Source organism: Solanum tuberosum, unplaced genomic scaffold (genome assembly GCF_000226075.1).
Source record: "Solanum tuberosum cultivar DM 1-3 516 R44 unplaced genomic scaffold, SolTub_3.0 scf00222, whole genome shotgun sequence".
Lineage (NCBI taxonomy): Eukaryota > Viridiplantae > Streptophyta > Magnoliopsida > Solanales > Solanaceae > Solanum > Solanum tuberosum.
The window spans coordinates 881532-898174 of record NW_006239147.1 but is presented as its reverse complement, the minus strand read 5'-3'; the positions used below and the strand labels follow the sequence as shown (position 1 = coordinate 898174).

The 16643-nt window shown below is 29.2% G+C and overlaps 2 protein-coding genes across 2 annotated transcripts; both read right to left on the bottom strand.

The window, feature by feature from the left end:
- Positions 1–2758: 2758 nt before the first annotated feature.
- Positions 2759–4050, bottom strand: LOC102606456 (trans-resveratrol di-O-methyltransferase-like). The gene is made up of 2 exons (XM_006356468.2): positions 3263–4050; positions 2759–3189 (listed from the first exon to the last, which is right to left on the bottom strand). The coding sequence occupies exons 1-2, from the start codon at positions 4025–4027 to the stop codon at positions 2887–2889; spliced, it is 1068 nt and encodes a 355-aa protein (XP_006356530.1). The 5' UTR covers positions 4028–4050; the 3' UTR covers positions 2759–2886.
- Positions 4051–10712: 6662 nt separating this feature from the next.
- LOC102606122 (tabersonine 16-O-methyltransferase-like) lies at positions 10713–12121 on the bottom strand. The gene is made up of 2 exons (XM_006356467.1): positions 11354–12121; positions 10713–11018 (listed from the first exon to the last, which is right to left on the bottom strand). Exons 1-2 carry the CDS (start codon positions 12119–12121, stop codon positions 10713–10715), a joined length of 1074 nt encoding a protein of 357 aa, XP_006356529.1.
- Between the last annotated feature and the right edge of the window lie 4522 nt (positions 12122–16643).

Below are 16643 nucleotides of genomic sequence, written 5' to 3'. Positions count from 1 at the left end.
CTAATAAACTAAAGTTGAGGGGTATTTTTGACCCTTTTCCCTATATTATATAAACTCCCTTAGAAAATAAATATATATTATATATATTATATAATAGAAAAAATGATTTATTATATTATATTATTATATAGAATATTATATAGGGAGTTTATGATGGGACATTGAAATGTCCCATCATAAACTCCCTCTTATATATAAGTAGAATTTGCTGTTAAATTTTTTTTGATCCGTTTTATGTCCTGTCCCACTAAATTTATTTATTGAGTTTTGTTCTACTCACCCCGCCCTATTTAGATACTCCGCTGCCCTGCCCCATTAAGGCTTTGCATTGCGCCGCTTTGTTCTGTTCCGTTTTATCGTCATTCCTAATTTTAACCAATTAGACTTAAAGATATGTGCACAAATTATTAGAGTATTTTTTAGAAAAATATTGAATATTCCAAAGGAGATTTGACTTTTGGACTATCAATTTTCCCAACCCTCGAATTTAGCATCTAACATTCATGCAACATTGAATTTATTGTACCAAGAGGATTTGTAATTACTATACTTTTTCCATGTATTCTCTCTGTCCATTTTTAATTGTCATGTTGTGCTTTTAAAGTTAATTTGACTAATTTTTAAAATTAAATTAGATTACATTAATTCGATTTTTTTTTAACAAAAAATCTAGATATTCAAAAGCTATACGAAAAGTACTATATATTCCATTTTTTTGCATATCAATATGATGAAAAAATATATCGTAAAATGTTAGTCAAAATTATTATCGCTTGACTCTAAAAAAAGAAACTATGACAATTAAAAATGGATGAAGATAATAGTAGTTTATTTTTAAGTAAATTGTTAGGGTATATATATTTCTGTAAAAAATAGTTTAATTACTTTAGTTTAGAGTATGGAACATGCCTTGTTTTTGTTAGTCGGGTACTGGCGGTTGGAAATCTCTATCCAACCCTGTATTTTAAGGACATTCATGAATTAAATGTTAATAATTCACTATTTTTTTAAGTATTCTCAAATTATTATTCTAGAAAATGTAAAGTAATTAAAAACCTCATTAAATAAAGGATAATATAGAGGGGAAATAAAATCCCAACAATCTTCTTAAACTTTGATTTGAATAATTTTTCTTTTAAATTATGAAAAAAATCTGAAAAATTCATTTAACAGGAGTATTATCCTATTTGATTTCAAGTTGGATTCGGAAGGTTCAATAAAGATTCCAACAAATAGATAGCCTCTAATTTTTTTAATTAGTGTTACTTTGACCATATAACTTGGACGTGTTACCTAAATTGATTCAAAACTAATCCATACATAATTTTAACAAACTAACAAACACCCCTTGTTGTTATATAATTAGCACACGCTTAATCTTATTGTTCAAAAATTCATTGAAGGAAATTATTAAACAAAAAGAATATAACAGTATAACAACAAATTATAAATACCTATAGTTTAATTGGGTTACAAAGCTTTGTATCTTAAACTAGATTGTACAAGAGTTTGTGTCAGCACATGCTTAATATATGTTATTCTTTCTATTTCAGTTTATGCGACACAAATGAAATTTAGAGAGTCATTCAAATTTTTATACGATTTTTAAATATCAAGTTGCTAATTATTGTGATTTATAGTACTTCTTAGGTCACTTTCTCTATCTCAATTTATGTGACACCGATAAAATTTTAAGAATCAATCAAATTTTTTATTTATATTTTAAAGTTATTAATTTTATAATTCTCTATATAATTAAAAAAATAAAAATTTAAGTAATGACAATACCTAAATTAACTCCCTGAAAATTGATTAAAATAACTAACTAGAAAAAGTACCTCGAGTAAGATTGTATTAGCAGGAGAATTTTATCACAGTCCCAACAACAAATTCCAAGCTGATCAATATCCAAATAACATTAGTTTTGCATCAAACCAACGAGATACGTGTCTTTCATTTACAAATTCATTTGTAGTTATTAGTTAATCATGATTAGATAATATGTATTTTTACTTTAATACCTTAATCTTTTGTTTTGATATAAATATGAGACATACCCGAATTTAGGGTGAACTGAATATATATATAAATATCTGTGAATCTAATTATTTTTGTGTTTATGAAAAAATTATAATAAAATTTTTAAATTCAAATTCTGAATCCGTTTATAATATAAATTGCTAGTAAATATTTGTCAGTTCCATTCATCATCATAAAAGAGGAATGAAGATGGTGCTTTACTACAACCTCTTCTACATAGGCTCCTCCACTTCTCGAATTGAAAAAGAAAGCTTTTCCAAGCCCGAACAACGGAACAAGATAAAAAAAAACTGATCGCTTTTTACAATAAGAAAATAATTTTCTGTCGGAGCCATGGAAAAAATATTCACTACTACTTACCGTGCATTCGTTCACTCATCTTGCTACTTCGAAATTGTTCAACCAACACGTAGAGTCGAACGTGTCTCTACAATATTGCGTAGGTAAACTGATTATCGTAGGTGACTGTCTCTGGTAGTTTACAAAGGTCTAGGAATGCATTGTGTGTTTGGCCCATGTACATGAGTGCTTCGTATACTTTATACTTTAGACAAAAGGAAAAATTGAAGGAGTAAGAGTAACGTAACAAATCCAAACATCGTTTTTTTTTTTCTACGTAAACGATTAGTAAAAATTCGATTACAAGAAGTGATTGTTCTTGCCAAACTATTTCAGAACAATCTTTATTAAAAGTAATAAATATATAGTTTAAGGGGAGGGATAATATAGTGATAATTGAGGTTGACATTCTTCAGAAGGAGCTAAGTGCTTGTCAAATTTTGTCGGTTAATCATGTTCCCTAAAACACATATAATGTGTAACATAGGGAAAACATGTACTCCTTATTTAGGGATAAATTTCAATTAGAGACCTTAATCCAAGAGAAGTAATTATTTTGTATCCACTAAAACCAGCATCTAAGAAGAGTTTTTCCCATTCCTTTTTAGTTCTCTCTTTGGAAGCATGAGTAATCCTCATTAATAAGTCCATCAAGTGTTGTGATTGAACAAGTTGCTCATTGCTACAATTATCCTCCATTACCATGTCTATGATTATCACTTTTCCTCCATTTTCTTTGCTCGGAATTGACTCTTTACATTTCTTCAGTAAGTTCACACAATTCTCATCACTCCAATTGTGCAAAATCCACTATGAAATAACAATTAATTTATTAGTAAATAATTAGGAATATTTACATTTAGGATTAAACGGGTGTATGTACCTTGAGTAAGATTGCATTAGCATGAGGAATTTTATCAAACATACTCCCAGCAACAAACTCCAAATTCCCAGATCCCTTTCGATCACCTATGACGTGAGGGAGATCAAGCACAATGCATTTCAACCTCTGAAAAGCTCCGGCAATAGCCATCGCCACAGCGCCGGTGCCACCTCCGATGTCCACCAATGACGTCAATCCCTCAAAAACACCCACACAACAATCAGAAATCAACAAATTAGAGATCAATCTCGAATCACTAGCCATTGCATCGTTGAATATGCCATTGAACTTTGGCTCTTCAGCGCAATAATCCCAATGGGATTTCCCATATGCCGTTTCAAAGGCAGTAGAGAGATCGTCACGTAACCAATCACCCATGTAAGCCGCTGTGTTCAGCACAACGGGATGTTGGGCGAAAAGGAAAAATGACCTCTTGCCAGAGAGGTCATTTTCAACAAGGAGACGGCCAACACGGGTAAGTGAATAGCCGTCTCCTTGGTGGTGGTAGTTGAAAAGGCCAAAATCAACTAAAACTCTCATTAGAATCGGGATAAAGGTAATTTTTGAAGGATTCAAATTTGGCAAAGCGATAATAAGGTTAGAAAGAGACATTATTGGATTGGGATTTTTGTGAAGAATATCAGGAATTCCTAATTGAATCGCACATTTTATACATGATGGACGCAAATAACTCAAAATGTGATCCCAACTTTGAGCTTCAGCTTCTATTAGCTGATTAGCACAAATGTTATTGTTATTGAGCATTCTGTTAATTAATTACTGAATAGCTAGAGTTTCATAAGCAAGACTTAATTAATTAAGATGTATGAACTAGTAATATTTTTATAGAGTCCCAGTTGCTTGGAGTTAAGGGATTAATTAATGATGCAAATTTAGGGGGTACTAACTAGGATTAGGTTGAGTTGTGGGCAAAATCAAACTCATTCCGTTCAATCTGCACAATCTGTTTAAGTTTGAGGATTGACTCAGTCATTTACTCGCCCATTTATTAGCTCACCATTTAAATCCATTAAAAATTGGGTTGATATGTAACTCAAATTGAAACATGAGAAATCTTGTCAAAGTATTTTTTTAAAAACTTTTCATTTTCAATTTGTTATATTATTTTATAGCCATAAGAAAGAAAATAATAATTTTATTACATACTAAAATAGTTTAAAAGAATAAATGAGAAATCTTGTCAAAGTATTTTTTTTAAAACTTTTCATTTTCAATTTGTTATATTATATTATAGCCATAAGAAAGAAAATAATAATTTTATTACATACTAAAATAGTTTAAAAGAATAAATAAAACAATCATAAAAGTTGGGTTGGGTTGGATTGAGTCTTTTTGACTCGTTATCTAACTCATTAATTACCTAATCTGTTTTCACCAATACGTTTTGACCAAACAAATTTGGATTGGATTGAATTTTGATCCGATTGTTGTCTTTAACTTATTAAAACCAATCCAAATTTGTCTCAACCCGCACAATTGTGACATGTACCAACCCTACGTATAAAATTCTCTATATGTTTTAAATTAATAGATATTCATATAATACTGGGGTATATTTGGATCCCCCTCCCCCTATTAAAATAACATCATAAATGATAGTTGCTGATTATTTTTTTTGAAAAGTAAAAAAAATAATTAAAAGAACTATTCCACTTATAGTTTAAAAAAATGATGTTAAATTACAATCTATAATAACATATAGTCTAACTTTAATTATAACGAAAGGAACTAGCTAGGTGAAAATTTTATATATGTAATCTGTACTTAATTTACGGTTCATCAATATGTAAAAAAAGTCAATGAGATTAATAATGGGGAAAGGAAACATAGATATTTTATAGTACTATAAGATAGGGTAAATGTCAACTCTTTGAAGTTTGGGGGTATTTGCTTTTTAAATCAAAGTTGAAAGGAAAAAAATGATGTTTATCCATTTGTATTGAATTGGAAAATTTAACTTTAAATATCTAAATATTTTATATAAGAAAAGATTTCATAATAAATAATTAGTTAATTGAAGTCCTGCATGTTAAAAATTTAAAAACTTAAATAATTATTTTCAGTGTCATTTTTATTTTCAAAGAGTAAAAAGATGAACGAATATTTTGTTAAGGTATTCGTGCATATAATATGTAAGAATAATAATACAATTATATAGTACTCTCGTCCACTTTTAATTGTTATTTTTTTTTTTTTAAAGTCAAAAGATAACAATTTTGACTAACATTTTACAAGGTATTTTTTCATCATATTGATATACAAAAAATTCAAATTTATAGTATTTCTCGTATAGTTTTTGAATATCTAAATTTGTCATATAAAATATCAAATTAAAGCAATTTAATTTAATTTCAAAAATTAGTCAAGTTAACTTTCGAAAAACGCAATATAACCATAGACGGAGTATGACTTTGAGCGGCCTATTGGACGGCTCAAAGATTGAGGATTGATACCAGAGGAGGATTTGGTACTACTACCAGTACTAAGATATTTTTCCTTTTTTTTAATTGTTCAGTATTCAAAAATAAATTTGTATTTATCATTTTTAATATATTAAAAAAACTAAAATATTTTTTATTATATTATATTTTTAATATTAATTATTTATTTTTAAATTATTTTTTATAATCTAATATTAAATATTAATTAATAAAAATAATGTATAATAATAGTCATATCAATTACTGTTTTTTTAATAAATGCGTCAAATCAAAATATAATAAATAAAAGTATATAAATATAAAAAGTATTTGATTTCAAGTTTGAATTTGGGAGGTTCTATAAAGATCCCAATAATAGATAGCCCCTAAAACTGATAACCTATTACTTTGACATTACAACTTGGATATGTTTCTATTGCGCACTCAACTATGTACGCCTTCGTTTTATTTTTCTACTATATTAAGAATAATTGTTCAAATCTACTTGTTAAGTTAGAAAATTACGAGATAATTTATTATTTTATAACTATTTTATATCCTTGTTATTAATACAATTCATTTTTCAACATTTAGATGACTTATAATTAACGAAGGTGATAAAATTAAATTATTTTTAAGAAATGTATTTGTCAAGTTAACATAGACAACTAAAGAAGAACAAAGGGAGTACTAATTACTCCTTCTATTCATTTTTACTTGCCCACTTTTCCAAATATAGATTTACACTTTTACTTGTTACTTTAACATATCAAGAAAAGATAAAAAAAATAATTCATGTTTTATCCTTACCATTAATTACTTATTTCCCAAGTTATTATCAAAACCTAATACTAAACATCAATAACAGAGATAATGTTATAAACTATTCATTTTACGTACCCAACTAACAACCTCTAAAATCGTTGTCCTAAAATTTTCTATTCATGAAATTTAAATTCTGAATTAACCTCTAAATATATGGCCATGCGGCATGCCCAACATTTATCGTTATTAGATTAGGATCGGGCATTAATCTCCGCGCTTAGAGTTATATATAATTTTTCCTTACATATACTTTTCAAGGTATGTCATATTTAGTTATAGAAAAAGAATCTAACAGAAAATAGATTTTCTTTTGGCAAAAACCAATTTAGATGATTTGGTTAGATATTAATATTTTAAAAAAAAATTAATTTTCTTTGAAGGAAAAATTAACTCAAATCAAATTATAAACACCCTAATTGTTGTGATTTGAAGTGAATGTATCATAAAATAGTTTGAATCAATCTTACTAATTAAGGCCCAAAAGATCTCAGCCCAGCCTATGTCCTTTGTAATGAGGGCCCATCTCATGATTTCTAAATTATAAATAAATATGTATAAATTATAGGAACCACATATTATAAGTACTAAATAACATCCTATCCCTTCTAGTTTTCTATTTACCAAAAATCCCTTAAAAATGATGTTTGCGGGGTACATAGCGTTGTGCACGGGATACATTAGGTTTGATACATTCCACATAGCGGGATACATAGCGTTGTGCACGGGATACATGCGGGATACATAGGTAAATAAGGGATTTTTGAAATAAGTAGGGATAAATGGATATGAAGGTAAGTAAAAGAGTGTAGTTAAGTAATTTGTCCAATAAATAATAGAAAAAATGAGAATTTTACACAAATCTCATAGTGTGAAAAATTAATTACATTATATTCCTACTCTTTTTCAAATTACAAAAATTTCTTAAATTTGGTGGAATCCGGATACATCCCAAAATGTCCCGATATATCACATCCCGATTTCGGATACATCGTTCAACGTCCTGATACATCGCGTCTTAATTTCGGATACATCACTCAACGTCTCAATACATCACATACGTCTCAATACGTCGCATACGTCCCAATATGTCGCATAAATTGATGTATCCGACCGATACATCGTGTAAAGTGATGTATTAGAAAATAGAAGAGAGTAGGAATTTTTGTAATTTTTACAAATTGTAGTAAATTTTAGAGAATATGGTAAAATAAGTTGTGTATTTAGGTATTTTTTCCAACAAGGACATTTCAAATAATGAATATGTATGATTTCAAATTTATTTAAGCACTAACATTATAATTTACTCTTAAATTTATATCTATTTACGTAGTCATAAAACGTATCAACTAACATTTCAAGGGCAAATATATCATTTTGCCTTGCTCGTAAAATAAAATATATTTTTTCACGGGATATGTATAAATCAGAAATAAAATACTACTAGTTAGGGGTGTTCATGGTTTGGATAAAAACCGATCCAAATAGAAAAATCAAACCAAACCGATTTAATTTGGATTTTGGTTTGGTTTGGTTTTAGATTGTTAAGAACCGATAGTCATTAGTTTGGTTATGGTTTTGTTCAGAAAAAATTGAAAAAATAACTGAACCGAACCAACAAGTTATATACATAAATTTTATTATTATACATTACATAATATACTATATTCATAAACAATTTTAAAGATTTTATATATGTTTCATCAAAAATTATTTATAATTTACTTGTAAAAAGAAAAAATGTCCAAGGTGAGAACATTTTTCTTATTGGTTTCATGTATATGAGTGTCTATGGAAATTCATTGTGGGACTGAAAATGTCATTGTCTCTTCCTTTTATGCCAAAATAGTGAATTTTGAAGTTTTATTCAGTAAATTCAATGATCCAAAGTTCTGTAATGCCAGTCATTTTAACTATTTTTTCGTTTGAATGGATTGTTGTCACTTTTTTCACGTTTTGAATGAATTGTTTCTTTTATTTTTATGTATGGTTAATAACCGAATAGCCGAACCAAACCAAACCAAAACCGAAAACAACTAAACCAATAAATGTATATTATATTTGGTTTGGTTTTGATAATTTTAAAACCGATTAAGTTGGTTTGGTTTTGGTGTTGACCAATAACCGACCCAAACCAACCCGTGAACACTCCTACGTAGTATATATTTCTTTCTTCTATTTTTACTTGTTCATTTTGTACTTTGCACGTCATTTAAGAAATAATAATTGATGTGAATATTTTATCACAATATTTAGTATTAATTTAATTAATATTTAATATCAATTCTTGAAAAATGGTTTGGATATTAAAGCTTAAATGCTAACGGTAAAACGATTTTTTTTTTTTTGTATTTTTTAATATGTTAAAAGTAACAATTTAAAGTAAAAAATTAATTTATTTTTAAAATAATGAATTAGTAATTGAACGGAATAAGTACTAGGTCAGTGTGATTGATTTGTAGAAAAATCTCTTTTTTTTAACATCTTAGTATTTATTATTTTCTTCTTGGTTATACATATATTTTCTGTTCCAATTTATGTGACTTACTTCCCTTTTTAGTCAATTTCAAAAAGAATGTCACATTTCTATATGAAGTAACAATTAACTATAAAATGTCTATTTTACCTTTAATGAAATGATTTACAGCCACACAAATTTCTATCATTTCATTTTGTACCACGAGTTTTAAAAGTCTTCCTTTCTTTCTTAAACTTTGTGCCTATTCAAACTACCTCACATAAAATGAGACTGAGAGAGTATTGATTTTTAGAGTTTTAAAGAGGAGACTCTAAAAACTATGATCAGTACAATTCATCTAAATTGAGATGATTCTTAACTCAACTTAATTTGACTTGTTTAATCAATTCAACTTATCTAATTTGAGCTGATTTGACTTAAATATTGTTGGGTTTTAAAAGATGTGAATGGAAAATGAAGAGTTGTGACTTTGATGAAAAGTTGCGACTATTATGAAGAGTTGTGACTTTTATCAAAAGTTACGACATTTATGAAAAGTTGTGAATTTTATGAAAGGTGGTGACCTTTCCGAAAGATTGTGACTTTTCAAAGGTTTGTGACCTTTCCGGTAAGGCACAATAAGAACCTTTTCACACTACTATCTGTTTTCTATAAATTGAGGGATTTTCTCTCATTTTGAAAGAACCAATTTCTGGACTTCTTCTTCTACTACTAAATCTAGTATTCTAAGTGTACTTTACTGCCGTTGAGTGGCTCGCTGACACCAGCGTTTTGGGTATCAATACACTGGTGATTGAGATCATTCTATCCTGGGAGGACATATTCCAAATCAAACCTCGGATACTAGAGGAGAATAATTTCCTTAAGGGGACACTGTGCATTCAGTGGGCTTGATCTTCTTTCTGTTTTTCCAGATTCTGGTATGTGTTAAAGATTTTAGATTTGTGAATTAATTTATGTTCTTATGTTCTTCACTGGTTCATTAAACTTTGGTAACTTCGTGTTTCTGCAAAGTTTGTTGGAATCAGTAAGATTCTTTAAACACAGATTGACAACAATTCTTCTTTAAGAAAAAATATTTCGTATATTTTTTCTAATCTGTTTCTGATTCTAGTTTCTCTACTAGTTTTAATTTTCTAGTTGTGAAAATGTTCTTAAACTTTATTGTGTCGTACCAAGTTCTTCAAAGTTTTGTTCTAAGTATCTTAGGAATATAAGATGAACAACAAATATGAAACACAAAGTGATGATTCATGATTATTTTTTTTGTCAAAAATATATTTTGAAAACAAATGGAGTATGAATTCTTCACAACTATTTTAGGGGTTTGAACACACAACTTTAGCTTGACACATTACTTCGTTATTACTGAGTCATCAATCTGTTTTGTTAAGATGTTTACAAGTTATACATACATATTTATTTAATTTTCTAATACAAATACATGATCTGAAAAAGCTAATGGATTCGTCCGAACCCACGAAACCCTACTTAGTCCCGCCCAAGTGATTGTTCTTGCTGAAGCTATTTCAAAACAATTAATTTTTTATTATAAGCAGTAAATATATTATTCGGACAATAAAAAAATATAGTAATAATTAAGGTTGACATTCTTCAGAAGGAGCCAAGTGCTTGTCAAATTTTACCTGTAAATAATGTAACCTAAACACATATAATGTGTATGTGACATAGGAAAAACATGTATTGTTTAAGGATAAACTTCAATTAAAGACCTTAAACCAAGAGAGGTTATTATTTTGTATCCACTAAAACCAGCTTCTAGAAAGAGTTTTTCCCATTCCTTCTTACTTCTCTCTTTGGAAGCATAACTAATCCTCATTAATACGTCCATCAAGTGTTGTGATTGAACAAGCTGCTCATTATTGCTACAATTATCCTCCATTACTATGTCTATGATTATCACTTTTCCTCCCTTTTCCTTGCTCGGAATTGATTCTTTGCATTTCTTCAGTATCTTCACACAATCGTGATCACTCCAACTATGCAAAATCCACTGTTATACCATAAAATAACGATTAATTAACTTGTAATTAGATATGAATATTTCAAAGAGGCATATGTAGACAACCTAAAAACACCCCTCTACTTGTTTTAAAGTTACTTAATTAAGTAGAGAGGTGTTTTTAAAGCAGTCAGTAGTTGGAGGACTAAAGTAATAACTTTTTTTTTTTTTTTTTTTCCAAATCCATCTGTGATGGAGGGGTTTAGGCGTAGCCCCAACCTGTGCATTGCTTCAAAAGATCACACTTACTTAGAAGTAATAACTGACACCAAGCTTAGAAGTGTTTTCTTGAATAACATTATTGAAAAATATGGAATAACACGTACCTTGAGAAAGATTGCATTAGCATGAGGAATTTTATCAAACATATTCCCAGCAACAAACTCCAAATTTTCAGTTCCCCTTCGATCACCTATAACATGAGGGAGATCAAGCACAATGCATTTCAACCTTGGAAAAGCTCCGGCGATAGCCATCGCCACGGTGCCAGTGCCACCTCCAACGTCAACCAACGAGGTCAAGCCCTCAAAAACACCAGCACAACAATCAGAAATCAACAAATTGGAGATCAATCTCGAATCACTAGCCATTGCATCGTTGAAAACACCACTAAATTCTGGTTCTTCGGAGCAATAATCCCAAACGGATTTCCCGTGTGCCGTTTCAAAGGCAGTGGGGAGATCGTCCCGTAACCAATCGCTCATGGAAGCTACTATTTTCAGCAGAACGGGATGTTGGAAGAGAATGAAATATAACCTCTTACTAGAGGGGTCATTTTCAACAAGGAGACGACCAACATTAGTGAGTGAATAGCCGTCTCCTTGTTGTTGGTGATAGTTGAAAACGCCAAAATCAACTAAAGCTCGCATTAAAATGGGGATAAAGGTAGTTTTTGAAGGGTTCAAATTTGGCAAAGCGGCAATAAGATCAGAAAGAGACATAATTGGAGTGACATTTTTGTAAAGAATATCAGAAATTCCTAATTCAATTGCGCATTTTATACACAAAGGACGCAAATAACTCAAAATGTAATCCCAACTTTGAGCTTCAGCTTCGATTAGCTCACCAGCGCAAATGTTTTTGTTATTGAGCATTGTACCATTTAATTAATTAATAGCAAGAGCAAAGCGTTAATTAATAATTTAAGATATGAATAAGTATAGATACACTTTTATAGAGTGTAATGATTAATTTATGATGCAGATTTAGCGCTACTAGGATTAGCCATTAAAAACAAGTACAAACCTACACTATATAGATTACTCCATTATTTGCTTTAAAATCAACAGAAACTTAAGCTTAAAAAAATTATTTATTTTATAAGTAATTCAACACTTAAGTTTAGTTTTTTAAATTACTATACCTTTTATATTCTTTTTATTTCAATATAAATGAATTTTTTACACTCCCTATTGTCCAAAATGAATAAATTTTCAAAGTCCATGGATGTATTATTATTATTTTTCTCTTCAAATCATCCTTTTATTTAATATATTTGCATTGATCATAGCTCTAATTTTAAGAAAAGTTTGGCAAGAAGCAAAATGGTCTATTTAGGAGATTTTAGCTCTTTCGAGCATCTTCTTTTGTCCAAAATACACATTTTATAGAATAGCTTAACTAAATTAGCTTTATTGACGATGTTTTGATATTCTAAATGTGATAAATAATAGTCTAGCACTACTTATGTATTTTTTTAAAGCTAAAAGTATTAGTTTATGTAGTTATTTACCATTAAATGTAATATGGAAAAAACGTAATAAGTCTTTCTTAATTTGCTAAAATAGACAAGTAAAATAAAACATCGACTTTTGTATAGAGGTCGGATAAAATAATACCGAGTGAATACTTTATAAGGTATCTCATTAACATTTGGACTTAGGACTAATTATCTTTAAATTTTCTAAAATTAACATCTATTTATAATACACTGAAAAAGTAGATATAGGAAGTACTATACTATTATAGTGAGAGATCAAGTCTATTTTTACATGGACACATAAAAGTCAATACATAGATAGTCCCAAAAATTGTTAACAACTGTTACTTTGACATTATAACTTGGAGGTGTTTTTATTGCACACTCCATTTTAAATTTTTTCATTCAGTTTTATTTATCCAATATTTTAAATAATCAATAAAAGAACAAAAGTTGATTTACTTTGGTTTTAGTGTTTAAAAAAATCAACTTAATTGATTTGATTTTTTTCTTTTGGGAATTTTGTTTTATTCAAACCAAACCATATACTCCCCTAACTGTTGTGATTTGATCCATCATAAAATGGTTGAAATCCACCTTTCTAATTGAGGCCCAAAATATGTTAGCCCATGTCCTCTGTAATTAGGGTCCATCTTATGACCTTTACAAATAAACAAGGGAAAATTACATGGAAAGACCATCCTTAAGACTTAACTACATAAATAATAGTACTTTTTCAATATTACAAATATGAAAGTTTTTTTTACATATATAGCAGTTTAAAGAAGTTGAAAAGATAATAATAATAATTATTAATATATATAGATATATTAATTATTAAATCCAAAAAGAGTACAGTTGGTTCCCACTATTGGGTAGTTATCAAATTTTGTACGGTTGGTTCCCACTATTGGGTATCAAATTTTGCATTTCTTCTTATATAAGCTTACATTATTGTTTTTTCACATAGTTCAGGTAGGAATTTTATAGGAACAATGTTATTGAGTTTCATTTGATTATTTTTGTACGTAGTTTCGATAAGCTTCATATTTGGTAGTAATTGATGTACATTGTTTCTTTTATACACAGTAGTTAGAAATATTCTAAATGTGATAAATAATAGTCTAGCACTACTTATGTATTTTTTTAAAGCTAAAAGTATTAGTTTATGTAGTTATTTACCATTAAATGTAATATGGAAAAAACGTAATAAGTCTTTCTTAATTTGCTAAAATAGACAAGTAAAATAAAACATCGACTTTTGTATAGAGGTCGGATAAAATAATACCGAGTGAATACTTTATAAGGTATCTCATTAACATTTGGACTTAGGACTAATTATCTTTAAATTTTCTAAAATTAACATCTATTTATAATACACTGAAAAAGTAGATATAGGAAGTACTATACTATTATAGTGAGAGATCAAGTCTATTTTTACATGGACACATAAAAGTCAATACATAGATAGTCCCAAAAATTGTTAACAACTGTTACTTTGACATTATAACTTGGAGGTGTTTTTATTGCACACTCCATTTTAAATTTTTTCATTCAGTTTTATTTATCCAATATTTTAAATAATCAATAAAAGAACAAAAGTTGATTTACTTTGGTTTTAGTGTTTAAAAAAATCAACTTAATTGATTTGATTTTTTTCTTTTGGGAATTTTGTTTTATTCAAACCAAACCATATACTCCCCTAACTGTTGTGATTTGATCCATCATAAAATGGTTGAAATCCACCTTTCTAATTGAGGCCCAAAATATGTTAGCCCATGTCCTCTGTAATTAGGGTCCATCTTATGACCTTTACAAATAAACAAGGGAAAATTACATGGAAAGACCATCCTTAAGACTTAACTACATAAATAATAGTACTTTTTCAATATTACAAATATGAAAGTTTTTTTTACATATATAGCAGTTTAAAGAAGTTGAAAAGATAATAATAATAATTATTAATATATATAGATATATTAATTATTAAATCCAAAAAGAGTACAGTTGGTTCCCACTATTGGGTAGTTATCAAATTTTGTACGGTTGGTTCCCACTATTGGGTATCAAATTTTGCATTTCTTCTTATATAAGCTTACATTATTGTTTTTTCACATAGTTCAGGTAGGAATTTTATAGGAACAATGTTATTGAGTTTCATTTGATTATTTTTGTACGTAGTTTCGATAAGCTTCATATTTGGTAGTAATTGATGTACATTGTTTCTTTTATACACAGTAGTTAGAAAATGGCGAAGGAAGATTCATCAACTGAAATGGAACTACACGATGAATTTGTTGAGACGGTAACACCCGTTGGCGAGCCTAACTTTCGTTTGTTGTCTCCAACACCTGTGTCCCATTCAAACTGTTGTAACATTCAAAGTGGTAGTGTTTTGCCACTACCGACAGTTGATCATAGTGTTGTTGATCGACGGAAGGAGGAGAGGTCAAAGGAGTACCTGAGAAGGAGAAAGTTGGACGAGATCAAAAAAGGAAAATCTATTGCATTTGATCTTGAAGATCAAGGTCGGAGTGTGAACGTCAAAAGGAGAAAATTTATTGAAGTTGCACCACAAAAATCTAAATTGAAGGTATTGTATTCATGAGACTTAAGGCGTTACAAAGTATTTTGTAGTTTTAATTTTTTTTTATTTATTAAACTTCGAGAATTGTTTAGTAATATCCACCAAGAAGTGTATGTTACTTTATTAGGAGTGAATTGTCTTTATGCACGAATTATCCTTCTACGTGCATATGCTCTATAAGAGCATATTAATTGCAGCCATATAACTTTTATACTATTGTCACTGTTAGTTCTAAAATTTCAACTTTGTATTGTGCAGAATTGGGAATTATATTTTGAAGTTGGCAAACATAAAAAACCTAAGCTTGGCGCTCCTAATCTAGATTTCGTCAAATCGTTTGAAGAGAAGTTGACCAAGAGTCAGTTGCAAATATTTAGTGACACTTGTTTTGGATTTTTTCTCAAATTACCTCCAGTGATGATTCAAACACAATTGATACATTCCTTATTGATGATGGAGGTTGTTCAAGAAAAAACTGATGAGATTTGGCTACTAGTGAATGGTTCATTGATACATTTTGGGTTAGGTGAATTTGCCATTATGACAGGACTAAAATGTAATGGAGTGGCACACAAAAATTGTAATTCATGGAAAAAAAATAACTTGATTGATCGTTGTTTTGATGGCATTAAAAAGATTACTGTTCAAACAATAGCTGATTTTTTTAAAGGTAAACATTGGACAATTGATCAAGATGCTGTCAAAATTTCGATTCTTCATTTTATTAACACATTTTTGTTGTGTGACCTCCCTGAAAATAAAGTACCCAATTGGCATTTTGAAGTGGTCGAGTCTGGTGAGTATGAAACTTATCCGTGGGGAAAATTAGTATTTCATGAGACCTTTGCATCCTTGAAAAAAGTTTTAAGAGGAAAGATAGGAAAGAAATTTAGTAAATTGTATGGACTTCTTTTAGCATTTCAAGTTTGGTTTTATGAGTGTTGTGCGCAATTAAATGAACAATTTGCTATTATGATTGGAAAAAGGATCCCACGAATTTTAAGTTGGAACGTGTTATATAGCCCAAATTCAACCAAGGTTTCAGAGATGTTGTCTGCCACAAAGGTGATTTTTTCTTATACTTTATGAACTGCAACTATGACTAATTATATGCTTAATTTGTATTGTTGTTAAATTACTATGTAGTTGAAGGTGAGGAATATTTCTGCAACTCCTTTTGAGAAGTCTGCGATGAATTTGAATGATTTAGTTGGCGACGTTGTGGTGAATGATGAATCAAATGGAGTTGAAGTTGCAAGTCAATTAGTTGATGACGACTTTAGTACTACACCACCTCCTGTCTCGAGCAAAACGAAAAACAAACCTAAAT